The 20,132-nt window shown below is 38.2% G+C and overlaps 1 protein-coding gene across 5 annotated transcripts in view; it reads left to right on the forward strand.

Annotated features, from left to right (window-relative positions):
* vps50 (VPS50 EARP/GARPII complex subunit) overlaps window positions 1-20,132 on the forward strand; it is a 151,844-nt gene that overhangs the window by 15,045 nt on the left and 116,667 nt on the right. For all 5 annotated transcript variants that reach the window (XM_017454791.3, XM_017454795.3, XM_017454792.3 and 2 more), the window contains exons 3-4: window positions 6,028-6,150; window positions 6,747-6,818. In XM_017454791.3, the coding sequence (XP_017310280.1) occupies window positions 6,028-6,150; window positions 6,747-6,818 (195 nt within the window). The remainder of the gene's footprint in view (window positions 1-6,027; window positions 6,151-6,746; window positions 6,819-20,132) is intronic.

A 20,132-nucleotide genomic window follows, 5' to 3' on the forward strand; every position in this document is an offset into this window, starting at 1 on the left:
TATCAAGTGAAGGAAAAAAACCTGTGGAATACTGAGTTAAAGCAAAATATCTGCACATAACAAATAATTTAACGCTGAAAAGCAGTGTTTAAATAATGAAATAAAATAATTGCTATAAAGAAGTACAATGAAATTAGAAAAATAAATCTGTAAAATATTTTAGCATATTTATCATCTGTTTTACAATTTTTGAATTGTTATGAAAATACTGATACCTAAATCTCAAAAAAGAGTTCTGTGGCGTAATTGGTCACAATATCACGATTATAATCATCATATTGCCCTGGACTGACTTTTATTTATTTATTTTTTATTTTTTTTCCCTTCCCCCCAGTAGATGGCACTGTAGTCATGTGGTTTAAGATTAGATTGTAATTTAATTTAGTAAAGCAGTTAATGCAGCAGAAACACTTGAATTATTTACTACAGATGAATAAGTAATACATTAAAAATGAATATAGTTTATGTCCTGGATGTATAATTGCTTTTCTAAGATGGCTTTGTATTTGCTATGGCAAAATTGCAGAACTCAGCAGAGCAACTCGAGATGCCAAAAACAGCCAAAACAAACCAATTCAAACGGTGGTCACTTAGCTGTCCATGTGACTTGGCCTCACGAGGTTGTGAATGACCGACAGAGGGCCGCCTGCATAAACACAACATTGTTTCCCTCGCCTCTCATCTCAACATGATTTTTTTTTTTATTGTCCTTTTAAATGAAACAGAACATAGTCATATTTTTTTTGATCAGGTGCATTTAATAGCACTTGAGTTTAACAACTTTGATTGATTCACAGACGTGACGGCGCCTTTTATGTGCAAATGATGTTTATTCCTCTGTGCGTGGGGAATGGAGGGATGAGAGGTATTCACATTGAAGGACAGGGTTGTTCAGCTACGAGGCATCGCACTATAATTTGTGCATCCACATTTGGGAAGAAAATTGAGCGAGGGCCCTGTGAACCTCTCTTGATGAGAACTTGACTTGTGCAACTTTTCTTCAAAACAAACAACTCGAAAAGACACTAGCCTTATAAAGATTATAGCACATCTGAGGGGAAAAGTCATTTTGAAGTCTTAAGCAGAAGTCAGTCATCTGAAGGTTTTACACATCACTGCTTTCTCTTAGTGTATTTCTTTCTTTCTTTTTCTGACTGATGACTCATTCTACTCAAACTCCCCTGTCTCCGGCACATAAATGCATTAAACCCAAAACCTCCACTACCTCCTTCCCCAAACACACCCCCACACTCGCCCTGGTAGGTGCAAGGAGGTGATGTCATCAAAAGAGAACAGATAAAGGCGTTAGATGAGTCTGAATCCATTCCCTATGAGCTATATTGTGCACGCAGTGTCTCAGCCATTTTGAAGTGTTTTCTGAATTCCTACTGAATAATCATTCTCTTGGGGTAATTCACAATATTATTACCCATAGAGTGTGATGTTGATGGTTTTTAAATGTCAGTACAGTTTGCAGCCATATTCAGGATGCTTGACATTACAGTTGCTGCAATTGGCAGGCGCACTCATCCAGGACGACCATGTGCCTTGTCGTGTTGGCTTTCATAGCTCAGAGTCTTCTGCTGGGGGGAAGTGCATGGAAAAGATGATGTCCAGGGTGACAGCGGAATTATAAATAAATTATTACCAGAAAAGAATAGACAACTGGTGTGGGGGCGGCTGTGGCTCAGGTGATACAGCCGGTTGTCCACTAATTGTAGGGTTGGCAGTAGGGATGGGTGATATGGACTTAAAACTATATCACAATATTTTTTGGTATTTATTGTGATAATGATATCAGTGACGATATGAAATATAGTACCATTCACCACTGATTGTGACTACAAGTGATGGCTGGGATCTTGAGAGCCTCAGAAACGCAAAGGTGCTTGTCTAAAAGATGGTTCTAAGGCTGTGTTTCTTGTCTTCCTGTATAAATGTATAAAGCCAGGGCATGCTGTTATTGGAAAATAATCAATGATGTAGTGGTATGAGACACAAAGTTGATTATTTTTCTATAACAGCATGCCCTTGTGTGTTTTATTCCTCTTTATACTGCAACAATTTGGCAGTGATTACAGTTTTATAATTCATGAAAAATTGACATTTCATACGTTTTATCTATGTGGAACGTCCTGTTAGCACTTATGTTATAACCACTTAGGGTTACTTCTGAAGGTTACAGAGAACTGACACTGGAGACTCCTTCCAAAAATAATACATGATCATCTCCTTGTAAAAAGCTTGATCATATCAATGATTTAGATTAAGGGGCATCTGCTATACAAGTACCTGTGTTAGCTGTTTCTAATTAATCACCTTTTTTCCAATCGGAATGTAGAATTCAGCAATACTGTGGTAAAACGTGAATAAGTGTTATGAGACAGTGTATGGTCATGGGCAGCCTGCACAGCATGTGTGTGTTGGAATTGATTACATTTTCTCTTTATAGATACGCCAAATTCCCACCTAGTAATATCCTGACTTTTCTTATGGGCAGATTCAAAAATTGCATTTCAGCAGGCAAATAGAATATCTTGTAATCCCCAGTGTCTTGATTCTGTAGTAGCTTGGCTCACTTATTGGGCAAATGTCCACTTCTTCACTGCAGTGGTATGTTCAGTCTGTTTCTCTCATGAGACTTGAGATGACAGTCAGGAACCATCCTGGGGTTTTTTGCTCCCACAGTTGTTTGTTCTTATTGAACAAGAGATTGCCTGGTGCCTCTGGGCTGCAACCTTAAATTACTGAGATAGTGGTTAGACTGATTTTCCAAATTACTGCTTCTTTTTTTTCCTCCCTTTTTTTTCAGCACAGTTTTAAAAATGACTCTGAACTTAGCTGCTATTTACAAAAACATGCACCTCTCTTCCATCAGCAGTGGAGCTTATTTTAATTTGCAGACTCTTTGTAAATGAATTTCCTTGTTCCCGTTTGTGCTGGCTCTGGATTCCTTTCTTTCCATCTTTGCTTAAAAAATAATGCCTTAATCCATCGTCTTGTGTTGCGCCTGTTCACCTTCTGCTGTCTTTGTTTCTGACAGGCTTTCCTTTTTATAATGTTCCAGTACTTTTACCTATCAACAATTTGTATCCTCTGCTGCACCGGGACTGCTAGGAAAAGTACAATGGGCCAGTGAGCGTTGGTAAACACCAGTCAAAATCTATAAACAGGCCTATCAATCAAACCTTTTTATAGTCTGGGAACAGCTACTACAGCAACAACAACTACTAATACTGTTGGACTACTCGAACCAGATTGCTTCAGTTACTGTCCTGTGTCCATATCACCCCCCATGTTGCATAGTCGGTGTAACATTGTAGCATAGTGTCGCTAAAATGACCTTACTTGTTATAAGCGAACGCAGTTGAGTACAAATGTTTGCAACCTCACTGGTTTCTGTGTAGAAAAATTTACATATTTGTACATTTAATGGTGTTTCACTGTTAAACAAAACAACATAACACCATGGCTTAAATATTACAGCAATTGAGTTAAGTGTGATCTAAAACTTTTGAACCCTCTGATGTTCTCTAATTAATGCTATTTGTATTTGAATGTGCCTCATTAAGGTGTTTAATGATTTAAAAACAGTCAACATCTGTTTACCAAGTTAGGAGTCAGTGGTATCTGGGAAACAGATAAAATTGAAAGTCGACAGCTCTTTAAAATAATAAGCACAGAGGTGGCTATAAAATTGTTTTGGCTAAAACATTACCAGCAATGAAATCCACCTTTCAGAAATGGGGAAAATATAAAGACAACAAAGACTGAAAAAAAAGTAGAATGAACAGCAGGAAAACTGAAAATGCTTATAGAGGCTAACTGAATGAAAGTCCACATTTCTCTCACATTTTTATTGTTTCACTGTTTATTCTTTCTCTTTAGTCAGTGCTTTCAGGGTCATCCTAGTTAGGGTCATGGTGGATCCGGAGCCCATCTCAAGAACATTGGGCACGACGTGGGAATACACTCTGGATGGGATGCCGGTCCATTATAGTGTACCATGTACACACACATGCTGATAAATGGCAGTCACCTGTATATTACCATGTGCGTGCACGCCACAGCTAATTTGTGTTTCTTGATGCCTGCAAAACTCCATTAAAAAGGCCAAGTTCACAAAGTGGAAAGCACAAAATGGTTGCTAAATGGCTAAAAAGAGAAGAATTTCTCTGAGGCAGAAGTTGATGTACTTTTGACTCATGTTTACAGGGAAATATAAAACAAAATTATTTAGCACTGTATCCAGCTGAAATAGCCAAAATATGGAGGGAAATTATAGAGGTAAATTCGGTATCATTGAAAATGGTTTGACACAAAAACTGAGTTAAAAATAAGTATTGCTGCTAATCAACAGAGTCTTTCTGCACCCGAGGGAGGGCAAAGTATGACCGAGCTTTTTAAAACTGACCAGATGCCATGGCAAACAGAACCAATTAAGCCAATTTTCACCCACTCAAAATATCCTTTGCCTCCTAAGGGCATCATATGCTAATTCTTTCAGTAATATCAATTGTGCCTTTTGCACCACCTTGGCTTACGGTTGCCGTCTGCACTAACCAGCCCATCCTTCTTTCATACACCAGCATTTCCTCTGAAACTATTTGTCTTTAGAATATGCCATTCAGTTCTATATGAAATGACTGGTCTAAAAACTCTATTTATTTATTTGTTTGTTTGTTTGTTTGTTTGTTTGTTTGTTTGAGATAAATAAGCGATTTAAACTTGACAGAGTAATCCATATATAAAAATGCAGTGACTCATCACAAGTTATATGATTTGAAGCCGACCAGCTGAGCTTTGCATTAGTTAGTCTTAATTTATACACAACGCTCATGAGCAGGAATAGAATACAAAAGGATTTTTTTTCCCCTTTTCCCCCTTTAATTTATGGGATTTTCATGAATACTAAATATTCAGTGTTAACGCTCATACAAACGATTCACACATAAATCTGTTTGTATCCAACTTGATAAATGAGACCCATTGCTGTGATGCATTTCATGTAATGAGTCAGGTGGTGTTGTGGCCAAATGCTAATCCAAGAGTATTCCACTAAAATGTGTATAGGTCCAGCTGCATACAATTTCTGAATCTAACATGACTGAGTGATGAGAAACGGTTATCTTTTAATGCTTAATCATTAGTGATTCATTTATGGCTGTACATGTATAAGACATCCATTTAAAGTGGGTATTTTTTGTTTTTGTGGTGCTTCCTGTTGCCTCTTTTGACTAGTGCCATGGACTCTGATCAGATGGGACGTCAGTTTTTAACTTAAAGTGGAGAATTTACACACAGTTCTCTTTCCAATTGTCTTTAAACCTTACATTTTTTAAAATGAGTCATGTTGCCAATTGACTCATCAGATTGTGAAAACTTTTACCTTGTAAGCGGCTTTCTGGTGGATAGAATCAGTGCATGGATCTGCTACAGAAGCTGCTATAGTTCATGTTAATAAAAATCAGAAGGTACTACAGCTACTACAGCCATTAAAAAACATTCTTGAAACATTTGTTTGCTTGTTTTGATTTGTCGATGTTCCCTGCTCTAAACTGTGCAGTGCTTTGAATCTGAAAGACTGGAAAGGGGTGGGGAGGGTAGGGGGCTGCTTTTGACTCCTTCCGCCCCATGTTGTTCTCACCTTCTGTTTTTATTTCTTAACCAGAATTCCATCATGTAGGTCTGCTTCCCAGCATCACTCTTCAAAGTCTGCAAAGCCCCGTGTCTGCTTATGTTTTTCTGCTGATATTGATGTGGCTGTGTTAATCCTTATGGAGATCCATAAGGAGTTTCCCCTCAGGGTAGCAGTATTAAGTGCTTAGCAGCAGAAATGGTGCACCAGACCGCAGTTCTGTGGGGAAATGCTGTATTTTCTCCCACGATCATATGCCAGAAAAATAATGCTGACTCTGAATAAGCATTAGTTCATCCGTATTCATTTACTTCTCTCTTTCTCGCACTCTCTCTCTCTCTCTCTCTCTCTCTCTCTCGTTCACCTCTCTCTCTCTGTTTGTCTCTCAGGAGGAGCTGAGAGAGCTGAGGGAGCAGCCTATTGATCCGCAGGCTGAGCAGGAGATCATTGACAGCATAGAGGAGGTGTACTACTCCAACGACTCCACTGACATGGTGCAGTACGAACTTGAGGTGTGTTTGCTCAGTTTAACACCTGTATAAACTCCCTGGACCGCCTGCCGAGTCCAAAATCTACCACACTTTCTCAAGGCACTAGTGAAGCCATAACCTTCTCAATCATATGAGCAGGAAGAGCCCTGACACTGCATTTCTGCGACACACGCAGAGTTTTGCAACCACCCGTGCGTGTGGACTTTGTGTGAAGATTGTAGCCAAATCCAGGATTGATGGATTATCCATTTATTGTGGGTGTGAAATCTCATTAGATTTGGTGATGCATCACAAACTGCATTATAAATGAGTGAGACCAGGCAAGGGGAAAGTAATTCCTCTTATTCATGCCTTGCTTTCTTTATTTGGAACTTATTGTTATTTAGGTGGGAAATGCTGTGCATTATTACTTAAAATGTCCTTCAGAATCATTGTGTATCATTACATTTTATATAGATAATTGTGCATACGTCAGCATTTTTCAAAACTTGACCACTTTTGAAGAGATCCATTGAGAGGTGGATTGAATTTGGGCCAAAATTTGGATGATTGTTGTTTTACTTTCTTCCTCAGAACATTTAGTATACTGAATTTGTGATGCTTCTCTCTGCTTGCAGAAACTTCCCCCAGATCTGAACCTGCAGGAGCTGGAAGAGTACAGAGATAAGCTGAAGAGACAGCAAGCAGCTGTAAGTGCAGATTTCAGTACACTTACTTCACAGCTCTCACAATGTTTGTCATCAACTGCAGTTGTTTTCCTTGGCCGATCTGTTCGATGTCTGGTTGTTAGTACACCAGGGGTTTCTTTCTTTTTGTACTGGAATAGCTTCGATAGATTTTTCCTCTTTTCTCAGCTTCACAATGGCTTGCTTTTCTCCCATAGACAGCTCTCTGGTTTTTATGTTGGTTTATCCTTTTTAGTAACAAATGCGGTCTTCACAAGTAAAACACAGGCCTCAAACCAAAAATAGACATGCCTAAGAGTAGACATGTTCTAAGTTGTTTAACACACTAGATATAAATATGAGGAAATGAAAGTTGAAATTCTGATCTGTCGTCTCATTTTCATCTTTTGATTTCAAATCCAGCTGGATTTAGTGTATAGCAAAAAACAACAGAACTGGCCTTGCTGTTCTAATACTCCAGAGGGGACAATAAAAGTGTTAATGATCCTTAAAATTGATAGTAGCCACATTATAATGGCTAATAATGGTATCCAGGGTGGCCAAGAAACAAACAATATGGTCAAGTATAAAAGTTTGTATATCCTTCAGGGCAAAATGAAGGCAGCACTGACAATTAATTTGTAGCAAAAGCCATGTAGTGTGTTGTTTATCAGAGTGAAATGTGGTATTAACAGTGTGTGTTAAGCAGGGTTGGGAGGATTACTTTAAAAATGTATTCCGTTACAGTTACAAATGACTTCATAAAAAATTTAATCATTAACGTAATGAGGTTTTCTGGATATGGTGCTTCATCACGAACAGTTGGTATTGATCTATCTTTGAGAATCAACTTTTCAGCAAACCCTGCTTCGTATTGACCCTCGTTCACAAAGCAGTCTGGTGTAAATGATTCGGAAAAACGTACATGAATGTAGCTATTTTTGGGGCACATTTCCTTCAAAAATAAAACTTCTCCACTGCATCTTCAGTGGTTCTGATGCCAGGAGTACATGAAGACTCTTTTGTTCATTCTTACAGCCAACAACAGAACACTTTCAAAGCTTACGAAGCTGAGACATTCTTCTTATCACTGTAGCTGCTCCAGCGCGGAGAACATGGCGGACTGCGTGCAGCTCACTCAGAGGAGGAGCTATGCTTATAGGGCAGAGTCCGTCACCAGGTGTGCGCGGGGCCCACGTGACGTCACATTGGATAGAAAACGCGAACGACTCATTTTGAGACACTGTTCATGATTTATGGGGAATATAATAAAAGTAGTGGGTGGATTTATATCATTATAGGATGGTTGTGTACACACACTGCCGACACATATTTAGGTTCAAAAACCGTGTAAAAGTGAATTTTGCATAATAGGTCCCCTTTAACTTTGCGCAAAATTTATTGTGCATGCACCAGGAGGTTGCTCATGTTGTGGCAAGAGAGAACCAGAGTTATAAACAAGTAGCTGTCTATATAGCGTTGTTAAAAGAATTTCTTTGGTTTAAAAAAAAAAATGTAATCCTGATGGTATTCCCTTTTTTTTATTTTATTGTTATTTTTACAAACTCTACCTGTAATCTGATTGCAAACATCTGATAGTTTGCATTTCCTTTTCTGAATGTGGTGTATATTCACCAATTCTTTAAATGACCACTCTGCTTTTCTAACTGCCTTCAACTTCTTTTACATCGTCTGAGCAGCTTAAGCACACGTTTTTCTCTTGCACGTAAATAACACTGTGCATTTCTTATGCAGGACTTCAGTCTCCCCTACAATGCAAGCAGATCAAGCTACTAGTCCATTTTTGTCTTGGCCATTATATTTTGGCCTTTTCTTGCAACTTCAGCAGAATTGCTGAGTGTGCAGTTCTGCTGAGCATGATGTAGATGTGGTTTTAAAATGACTTGATCTGGTATGATGAATCTATTCCACATCTATTCCACAAAATAATTCAGTGTTACTAAAGCTAGAAAATGCAGCAGCAGACACATTGCATACACTGTAGGGGGAAAAAAAGCATTGTATACTACAGGACATAATATAAGAAGGAACACAAATGGTCAAATATTTCATGCTAAGATATAAATAATGGTGGAAAATGAATGAAATGACATTAGTTCAAGTGTAATTCTCTTTCTGAATGTAATGTTTGTGAATGTAAGCCCAGCCTATGTCTACATAAATATCATATCATTTGAAAAGCCTAAGATCCTCTCAATTGCAGCTCTGGAGACTGATTTTGTCCTATTTAATTTTTCACTTTATATTCCAATTCTATTTTCTATGGATAAGTTGAAATCAGAGCTTCATTGGCACAGTGTAACATTGCCATTTCCCAGGTCCAGGGTCCCTGGTTCGATCCTCAGCTTTGGTCTGTGGAGTTTTGTGTGTCCTTTAATGGGAAATGCAAACTTTTAAATTGGTTACCGTGCCCTCTACTTTTTATCTTCCATAATATCTCTCGTCAGTATGGAGCATTTACATTTTGCTTGCATATCCTAGACTCGTTTTTTTTGTTTGTTTGTTTTTGTTTTTTATAAATGTTTCCTTAATATTTTTAACCATTTCATTATAGGCTACATTTTAGCTATGTAAAGAGCTCAGCTCAGATTGTTTTGTGACCACATTCTCAAAGGTATTTCAATGGTAAATGGTATATATTATGATCTAGGTTTGCAAACACAGCCAGCAATACAGTAGTGTTGCATTAAAAAAAAAAAAGGGATATAAATAATTATACATTTGTTTATTAATAAACAATTTTATTTTTTTAAAAATGTTTTTTAATAAAAAGTAAATAAAGCATTTAACACTAAAACAAAAGATTTAAAAATGTGTTTACATTTTTAATATTTTACAATTTCAAAGTACAGAATTTTAACAGTTGCTTCTAGTCACCTTGTAATTTATTTATATATATATATATATATATCCCAGAGGTATCCCAGAAAAGCAGGCTCTGGAGTTTCACAATAATAAAGCTTCAAAATACCGCCGATGCCAGTGTATTTTTGAAACGGTAGTGCTGTAAGTAACATATGTGCAGCAGTTGATACTATTTTGGCTAAAACGATACATCTCGCTGCTTTTGCAGAATACACAAAGGTTAGTGACACTTCATTTAACCTAAATTCTGTACTTTAATCTTTAAAGATTTCCTTTTTGCTACAATGCGAGCTAACGTTATGCTAACTGCTGTGTGTAAATACTAAAATCAGTGTTCAAGGTGCTTGAATTTGGCTTTTTGAAATGTGAGAATTGGAAAACCTTGAAAATAGCGATTTTCTATCTAGTGGTGCTTAAATAGTGCTTGACTTATAAAAAGTCAATAAATACGAAATCGCTGAATAACTTTAAAGTGTTTCTTTTTGACAGAACACGGATACGATCCTTTCACTCAAAATATGACACCCCGCTGCAGCCCCTCCTTCTCCCTCTCCTCCCGCTATTCACTCACTCATTTGAACAGAAACAGCTCCACTTTTCAGACTTCCTTTTCCCTCAAAATACATGTAGCGACTTTTTGGGCAAACCTTAGCAACTTTCCGTAGAAGAGAGTCACCAGTACTGCCCCGCGTGTGCTTTCGTGTTGCAGGTACACACACACACACACACACACACACACTCTCTCTCTCTCGCTCTCGCTCTCTCAGCAGTACATTTATTTGCTTCTAACTTTCTCTCTGAGTGATCATTTGACACAGCTGAAACCACAACACAGCCATTGTCTTTTACTTTGTGTGTGTGTGTGTGTGTGTGTGTGTGTGTGTGTGTGTATGGTGATTTTGTCGGATGATATCATGGTTAAGAAATCGGGATCTTAGCAGTGCAGAGCAGAGGCTTGTAAATGGCTTGGAAGTGACTGCTGGTTCACATGTAGTCTTAATGGGCCGTGTTTCAGTCCCTATTTCATACTCGTTCCATTGTTGACAGAAATGGAAAAATATGTAAACGAGAACAGCTTAATTGGGAATTTGGCTATATTAAAATACACTATGTGAGCACAGAGTAGGAAAGATCCAAACAGATGCAAAGGGTTGACACTCGGCAGAATGCAAATATATGTGATGATGTAATGAATATGCTAATTAGCCATGACATGATCGAGCGACATTGAGCAACTTTCAGTGAAAGGTGTTGGCAACAGTGCTTCTGTCACTCACCTTGATGTTACAGTGAAGACGAAGCAATGCCTGGGAAATGGAAATTTAGTCCAGCGTGGCTGGAAAAGGTGGCGTATGTAAAATGGTTGTGTTTTTATGGAATTTAGAAAGAAGAAATAAAGAATATGTTTGAATGAAAAATAGTGCTTGAAAAGTCCTGGATCCCAATTTTATGATTGATTTTTTTTCCTAATTCAATTATTTATTCCTAATGTTGTGTTCATTCTTAGTACTCTGAGGACAATTTCCATTTGCATGATTTTATTGCTCTAGGGAACAACAGATGAAATATGTGGCACACTGAATTAATTGCTTGCCAGTTGTATTGTTCTTGAGTTTTTCCCAATAGCCAGTTATTCATTCCCATTAATAAAGTATTCAGAGGAAAATCTGGTTTATCTGTTTTGATTTATATCCATGTATTTCTGTAAATTTGGTTCATTCTGTAGATTTGGATTAGTATCGTAAGATATGTTTGTTATTTTGACGACCCTATGAGGAGGACCCAAAAATTCCCAGAATACAAATACGGCATGCGTACCTAAGCGATTTTTGTGTAGATCATTGTAGTGCTCAGGCATCTATGGAAAGCATCGGAAAAAAACGTCCAGAGAAGTGATGTGCTCAGATTTTATTGAATTTATTTTAATTATTATTATTTTTTTAACAATTCTGGGAATCTTTGGGTTCTCCCTCGTAATCTAGCACAATATCGAAATTATATCATCATATCGCTCAACCCTAAATTGACCCATACCCATTCTCTAGGATCCACAACCCAAGTCTGGATCTTGAACCCAAATCTCAGCAACAGTTTTTTCTTCTACTGTCTGTACCACTTGGGGGCAGCATAGACTTGAAGCCTTATTTTACACATTTGCTGACATTTTTGTCACAACATTATGATCAGTCTTCTGACATCCGAATCTCTAACTTGTAGCTTGACTCTTGGTTACCCTCACTGCATACCCAATGCTTTATGCTGTCTTGTTGTGATCATCCTCTGTGTGAATGTTTAACAGAGCAATCTGTCACTCTCTAGGCAGTGTGTATGCTCATGCCATATATGTCTTCAAAGAACAAACAAGGCTTTGCTGTTGATTCCGGATGATCCAGGGGTCACACATGCCTGGGAGTATGAGCAGTGCTAAAAACAAATTAGAGACCAGGACGAGCTGTTCAGTTTTCATTGTTTCTTTATTCTATTTTTTTAAAAAAATTATTATTATTTTATATAAATGCTTCATTTTTGCTCTCGATTTTCCTGAGGCACATTCTCCAAAAGTTGCTGTTTCCCTGAATGACAAATTCCCATCCATCTGTCTATCCATTTTATTTACCGCTTATCTTACACAGGGGTGCGGGGAGCCTGGAGACTACCCCAGGTAACTCGGGGCACAAAGCAGGGGACACCCTGAACGGGGTGCCAACCTATCACAGGACCCAACTGCACACCCATTCACACACTACAGACAATTTGGAAATTCCAATCATCCTACAACACATGCCTTTGGACTGGGGGAGGAAACTGGTAATATCCGAAGGAAACCCGTGAAGCACGGGGAGAACATGCAAACTCCCATGGTTACAGATAATTTAGTTTGTTTAGGTTGTTTTGTTGAGTATAATGGCACTGTTGAATTCTTTGTTTGAATTCTGCAAGGTTTAGATTAATGCATTCATTCTATGTTATTATTTGTATAGTAAAAGCGTACACAGGGACCTGTATGGCAGACGCTCCACATAAACAGATTGCAAAATGTGTTTGTTTGTTTGTTTGTTGATATGGTGAAGCTTACAGTGTAGCGTTTTTGGAAGGAGTTTCCAGTGTCAGTGCTTTGTAGCAGTCAGACGTAAAGCTGCAACTTTTAAGTTGTCCAGCATCCAAAGGAGGGCTTTGTTTTGCAGAAGTTCCACAACATTAAATTATTAATATAAAACTCTTCAGTGAGCTGGCTGAATGAGGACAAAATGAGAGAGTTTTCAGGATTACTGACACTTTCCTGGCAGCAGTTCATCACTAAACAAATTTTTTGTCTGAGCTGTAACTGTCTCTCAGATTGTCACCAGTTAATTAGGAAAATCGTTTTCCTTGCAATTTCCCGCTTAAGTGTTTTTCTTTCTGAGTTTATTGATACCGTGCCATGCACTATAAGAAGAGAAATATAAAAACAGGCAGAAACTCACAATCAGATCCGTCTGGAACGGGAGTATTCACTGTACCGCAGGTCTTTATCATGCTGAACATCGCCTGCACAGAGCCTTCGGTCGCCCTTTGTGTGGAGAAATAAGTCATTAGGACAATTGAAGCAAACTGATTAAAGCTGATGGACCGGGGGGAAAAATTGCAAAAGAACAGTGAATAAGAATAGTTATGTGTTTTCGATTCAGATCAGCCCTTCCGCTGTAATTGTCATAGCTCTCGGCCTGTTTCACTACCTACTCTAATCACCCACCCACACACACTTGTACACCACTGCTCAAATCCAGTCTGCAATGAAAGGACATTGATCTGCCTTTAGCGGTCAATGTTGACTGGCCTAATGGTCATCTCTGAATGGTTGCTCCTCTTGTTCAGGTACTTATGGATTTGTCCTTGAGTCTGCATGTGTGCATGCTTAGGGAAAAGTTAAGTTGTTTTTTTTTAACTACAATTTTTTTTTGTCTGTATTGGGTGGGGAAAAAAAAACATTTGTCAGAGAGCACAGAGGTTTTGTGCATGTACAACACAGGAGATACATAGCCTTGATGCCAGAATGTGTGGTGGTGCATGCATGTTTAATTTGTTTCTAATTACTCATGCTTTCTAATCAATAACCTGATTGTCCGATGCAGAGAAGATTAAAAAGCTAAAACCGAAACATTGCTCCCTTGGTTATCTCTCGGTACCACAGTGCTGTTTAATTCTCAATTCTGATTGGTCAGAAGGTGTTGGTTACATTTCTACACAGCTTTCCAAAAGTCTCCATACATAGGGGAAATGAACACTTTTTAGCAAATTGTAACTATATTTACAAATCATCCTCTACATAATTGCCATTTCTTTGTGAACACACATAGTCGTCTCATTCATGATAAACTTGTGTAGACACATCTGGTGTTATGCCTGTAATTGCATGTTCATTACAACCCTGCAGAATATAATATAACCTAAGCAGAGATGGAAACTCGAATTTGCGACCTGGACTCGAGTCGCACTTAAGTCGCAAAAAAATGACTTCGACTTGACTTGGACTCGTGAACAACTGACTCGAGACTTGACATGGACTTGAAGACAGACTCATGAAAAACACGATTACGTTCTCTCTTTACTACCCCACATGACAGCATCAAACACCACATTTTTCTATTAAAGTGCACCTATTATGGTTTTTCATATATTACCTTTCTTGTAGTGTGTTATATGTAGCTGTTTGTGAATGTAAAAACGTCTGCAAAGTTTCAAAAATCAAAGCGCACGACAAACTGAGTTATTGACTCCCAAATGAAGGAACCGATTCTGAACAGCTGAAACGAGTCGTTAGTAATTCCAGACTTACTTCCTGTACTAACCGACGTAGGTCTGTAACAAAAAGCCCCGCCTCTGGTCTTCATCGGCTGCTCGTTATAGTAGTGGGCGTTTCCTTTTCGGCACATGCCGACAGTGGTAAACCAATCACAACAGACTGGGACATCTGACCAATTAGAGCAGAGTATGCTCTCTGAAAGGAGGAGTTTAGAAGGAATCCTTTAGAACGGATCATTTAACGAGTCATTTGTGACACTGGGGGGGGGGGGGGGGGGAAGATAATGCTGAAATTTAAATTATGAGCACATTAAAGTGTTTTTTTGTCCTTGGATGCGTGTAAATCTATTGTATGAGACCTTTAAAACAAAATTAGGCACGTTTCAAAACCTTAATAGGTGCACTTTAATATAATATATCTCACCTATTAACAGGTACCAGTTCACCTGCCAGTGGGTTTAATGTTATTGCTGATCAGTATTTGCATTGGCAAATTGCTGTGGTATAAAAGAAGGAAAACACTTTGCAATCTGCTGTGATACATAGTTATTAGTGGTATACGTAATTAATAATGGTATAAGTAATTATAGTGGTACAAGCAGAAAGCTGCTTCGCTTTGTAGCCGCATTACCAACTCGGGGTGTGTATTATTTTCTAATAATTCAACGGCCCATCATCAGTTCTTCCTTACATAACCAACTGATTTTGATGATTTTCCTATAACGGCACGCTCCATTGTGTATTTTCCTTGCATGTTGAGAACCTGCCTTAGAATGTGCTATCTAGCTAGCGTACATCACTTTCTGTGACACTGTGAAGAAACATCTTTGTTGTAAGGAAAAGTTTGATTTGTTCCAGAGCAGTTTTAAGGTGTTGACAGACTTGCATTGGTGTTGCTGATTTGGTTTTGTATTTTTGGCTCTTGTTTTAGTGATGTGTTAATTATGTAGTTCTGTGCATCTCTCACCCCTTTACAGTTATTCTGTGCTAATTAGCTACAGGATTAAATCAGGTTAAAAGAGGTAGAATGTTAATGTGGTTATGCTGTGGTCCTTTAGGACTGGAGTCTGACATTAATCCCATTTCCTCTGGGAGTCCCTGAGTTTAGTATTAGGATTAATCCTACTGCACTCTCCACACTGCCGTATGTATTCGACTGTGACAAATTAATATACAAACATGAAGGATGAACAGTGTAATGAGCTTTGTCAGAGGTTTGTTTTATGCAGAATTTAACCATCTTTCTTTAAAGGAAATAACTGATTCCGAGAGAGAACTGTTTTAAAACATTTTGCTTAGAACTTTAATTTCTCAGTTTTCTCAGGGCATTTTCACACCTGGGCTCGTTTGGAGCGTTTGTTTTGGAACCTGAAGCATTTCCTCCCTTGGTTCAGTACGTTTAGACATGTATGAACAATCTGGCCTGATTGCAAATGAACTCTGGAGCAGTGAGAGAGCAATCTATAGCTATGCATGATGGGAATTGCATTATGTAGAAAATGTGTTTGTTTTGCTAACTGCTCGCAAAATGAATCCAGGTTTAACTTGGACCAAAGGCGAGATAACTTTCAACATGTTCGTCTAAATTAATCTTCTTTTTTATTAATGTCTACAGGATGTTTGTGTATGACCTGTTCACTTTGTTGCGTTAGTCATACTCTCCTCCAAATTGACATTAAGAACTCTGTTTAAACTATTTATTAATGTCTTTCAGGTGTTTCAGTTCAGTATGATTTCAGTCACATTTTTCTCCACTTCTTGTGACTTATTGATTTTCCCGTGACTTATTCTGATGGTACATTCACACATACAGCGACTCGCAGCGACAGTGCGACCGGACACCATTCATTTTCAATGAGAGCTGACGACTTCCGGTGACATGAGCGACAGTGACCATTGGAGACCAGATGTGGGCGTGTCCAGCGACTTGGAAAGTTGAGAAAAGTTTAACTTTATGTAAATTTGGAGCGACTTGGTGCAGCGACTACCGATGGGAGTGAAGACAGTAGAGCCTACGTGCTCGCTAGCAGAAGCAGCGCCATTGTGACAGTAGCTTAGCTTAGCTGTTTTAAAGCAAATAATAATAAATTTAAAATTATAATGAAAATTATAATAAAATATAATTATAATATAATTATAATATATTATAATGAAACAAACTCACTTTTTTGTTGCAATTGAGCAAAATCCCATTGTAGTTCCTATCTTGGGTGTGGTGTGTGTGTGGCTTGTCGCTCCTTTAGCGCCCGGGAACGAGCAGCACCTAGCCTGACACTTCACCCAGGAAACACAGGTCACGGCCGAAGAGCTGCGGTCTGACTCCCTGTCACCATCGAACATATAGTGATGCTGATGGTGACGCTCATTAACTGAGATAAGAGCTACACCGGGATTTTGCTCAATTGCAACAAAAAGTGAGTGTTTTTATTTTGCTTTAAAAGCGTTAAAAATTCCATAAGCTAAACTAAGCTAATTAGGGCTTGTGCTTTTGGTGCAGATAGATCGCCGCAGTGGCAAAGAGTTCACACTGCTTCCCCTTCATCTTGTAGGATATGGCAACCAGTAGTAGGACCGCCTACTGGTGACATCATAGTACAGTGACTGGTGACATGCAGTGATAAAATCACAGTATGTGTGAATGTAGCACAAGTCTTTCCTTTGTCTTCTCCTCTTCATCATTAAGAACTCTGTTCAAACTATTTATTAATATCTTTCATTTTCAAAGTCTTTCATGTGTTTCAGTTCTGTTTCAGTCATTTTTTTTCTCCATTTCTTGGGACTTTTTTCTGCAAATTATTCTTATAAGTCTTTCCTCTGTCTCCTCCTTTTCATCTCTATCCATTTGATGATGTCTCTGTTGAAGTCATAGTGCTCAAGGGAAGGTCCAAGCTCTGAAATGACCATAAGACTTGTGAGACTTGTATCATTCAGTAAATTTCTGAATTTAGTTTCGATCCTGTTTTGTGTGCTGAATCCACGTTCACGTTAGACACACTTGCAGCTGGTATGACCATGGCCGTCTGAAGGAGTTTCTCCATTTCAATGAAAACGTGATTATGTTCACTTAACCCAGTCTCTGCAAACTGCTGAAAGGACACTGAAGCATATGAACTGCAGGAGACCATGACTTGCTTCAGCTTTGTGAACTCCTGTTGAGCATCCTGCACTTTCACACTGATTGTGTCAGCAGGGAATCTTCTGTCAATTTCATCAACTACAGATCCAATATACAGTGCCATCCACTAATATTGGCACCCTTGGTAAATATGAGTAAAGAAGACTGTGAAAAATTATCTGTATGGTTTAACCTTTTGATCTTTTGTTAAAAAAAAAAATCACATAAATACTCTGCTCTCATGCAGGTCTGTAACCACGATAAACCTTGAGGGGAACAGGTCAGAATACATAAGAATGTATTGGATTACAGAAAAAGAAAAAAAATATTTTTGCCGAAATTGGGAATTACTCAAGTATGAAATTGGTATATATTTGAGAAAAACTGGTAGTGGTCTTGCTAAGAAAAGAAGAGAGAATGAAGATAATGTAGTATCCAATCTTTCTCTCCTTGCTAATCAAAGCTTTCTTTCAGCTGATGAAAGGAGAGAATATATTAAATTGCCAGGTGAATTAGATGAGATACCTTTGTAGAGCTATAGGTGCTTTTGTCAGATCCACGGGGAGGGGGACGGAAGAGGGGGGCAAAATTCGTCATATTTTTTTTTTAAGTTGGAGAAAAGAAATGCCACGTGCTCTACTATTGAACTTCTGAATATTGATGGTATAGAGACGACAGATCCTAAAAAAATATCTTTGTTTTGTACTGAATTCTATAGCAATCTTTATAAATCTAGATATTCAGATTAGGTGACATCTTCTCTTTTTTTTTCTTGGACTCAGTGCAGTGTAAACGTATCTCCGAAGTTAATCAGAAAATCTGTTATGTGTGATTCTACCATTTCTTTAGAAGAAGTCATAAAATGCATCTCCAAACTGAAAAATAACAAGTCGCCTGGACGTGATGGAAATTTTCCAAACAACTAGCACCTTTTCTGCTCCAGGTTTTCTTAGTGTCTAAACAATGAGGTCCTTCCATCAACTATGGCACAGGGCATCATAACATTATTACCAAAAATCTCACAAAGATTTGGCTATATTAGAGAATTGGCAACCGATAAGTCTACTTAATACTGATTCTAAAATTCTTGCCTCCGTATTTGCAAATCGATTAAAACAAGTTTTACATTACATTATTGGTGAAATGCAAAATGAGAAAGCGACATATTGCGATATTATATTCTAAACATCCCAAAGCAAATAGAACTGTGCTTCTGAGGACATCTTACCACGTTTTTAAATGATCAATGTATCCCTTTGTCACCCCTCTGGCAATTGTTACAGTTGAGATTGTGTTGTACTAATGATACGTTGTGCTATGTAAAGTTGTTCAATTATTATTTAAAAAAATAAAACACAATTCTGGTGTGTATATATAAATGTCGGGAAAACCGATTTCTGGCCACATGTCCATGGACCACAGGTTCTTGGGCAAGTTGTAAGGGTCAGGGTAAGGCTTCCCCTAGTAAAACCAGCCATTTTGCAGGATGTATAGCCACTCAGTCCGGCCGAGGGGGCATGTTCCGGTGGGAAAGTGACCTCAATGCATACCCTCTATAAAGAAGGCTTATGCGTTCAAATGCAATCAACAAAATTGCTCTACAGTACATCTACTGATGCACTTGAATTTAATTAATTTGTAATGGTTCAGATAAAAATGTAATATGTGACTTGCTTCATTATTTCCAGTTGATTTGATTTTTATGTACCAAACGAATAAGGAAAGTCTCGGCTTTCTAAAGATATAATTATTATTTTTCTACTGTTTAATCATCGAGATACTACAGAAGCCCTAAGTGGCCATGCTTTAGGAATTTTTTCTGTTGTTTTCTCATGATCTCAACTTATTTTAACGTGATCTTGACATAACCAAAAGTTGTTTTTTTTTTTTCAAGATGTAATTTTATTGTCTGGAAAATCTGGTGCTTTGTGAATGGGACTGGTGTTTCATGCACGTTGGCATCTTCGCCATCATAAGCTGCGTTTACATGGACAACAATAATCCACTCTTAATCCAATTAAGACCATACTTTGATTTAAGAAACTACCATGTAAACAGCAATTTTTACTTACATTAATTGAATTAAGGTCATACTCGAATGAAGCTCTAATGGAATTAAGACAGGTGGAGTACTCCTGCTTTAGTCGCATTATGGACGTGTATTACAGACATGTAAACACCTTAATCACATTATGAACGTCGTGTGAGTTTTCACCGCATTTTGCGACAGGACACGATCACACACGGCAGTTTTACGTTTTACGGCGAACAAGAGAGTTTGGCCGCGTCCCAAACCGCATACTTGCCTACTATAGGCCTGTAGTGGGGAAAAATACGTGTATCTCGGCTACTATATAGACGGTAAGTACGCGGTTTGAGACACAGCCCACGGCTTCAAGCGGTTGTCTATTAGCACGTATAGCATGAATAATAATTAACTGCACTTAAAGCGTTCGTAAAAATAAAAACACCCAAAACGGTATACCGTACCATAACGAAGACGAACTGTATGTTGATATGTGAAATTCTGGAGGGACGGCGTGGCGCAGTGACGT

The sequence above is a fragment of the Ictalurus punctatus genome, chromosome 24 (assembly GCF_001660625.3).
Source record: "Ictalurus punctatus breed USDA103 chromosome 24, Coco_2.0, whole genome shotgun sequence".
NCBI classification, from domain to species: Eukaryota; Metazoa; Chordata; class Actinopteri; order Siluriformes; family Ictaluridae; genus Ictalurus; species Ictalurus punctatus.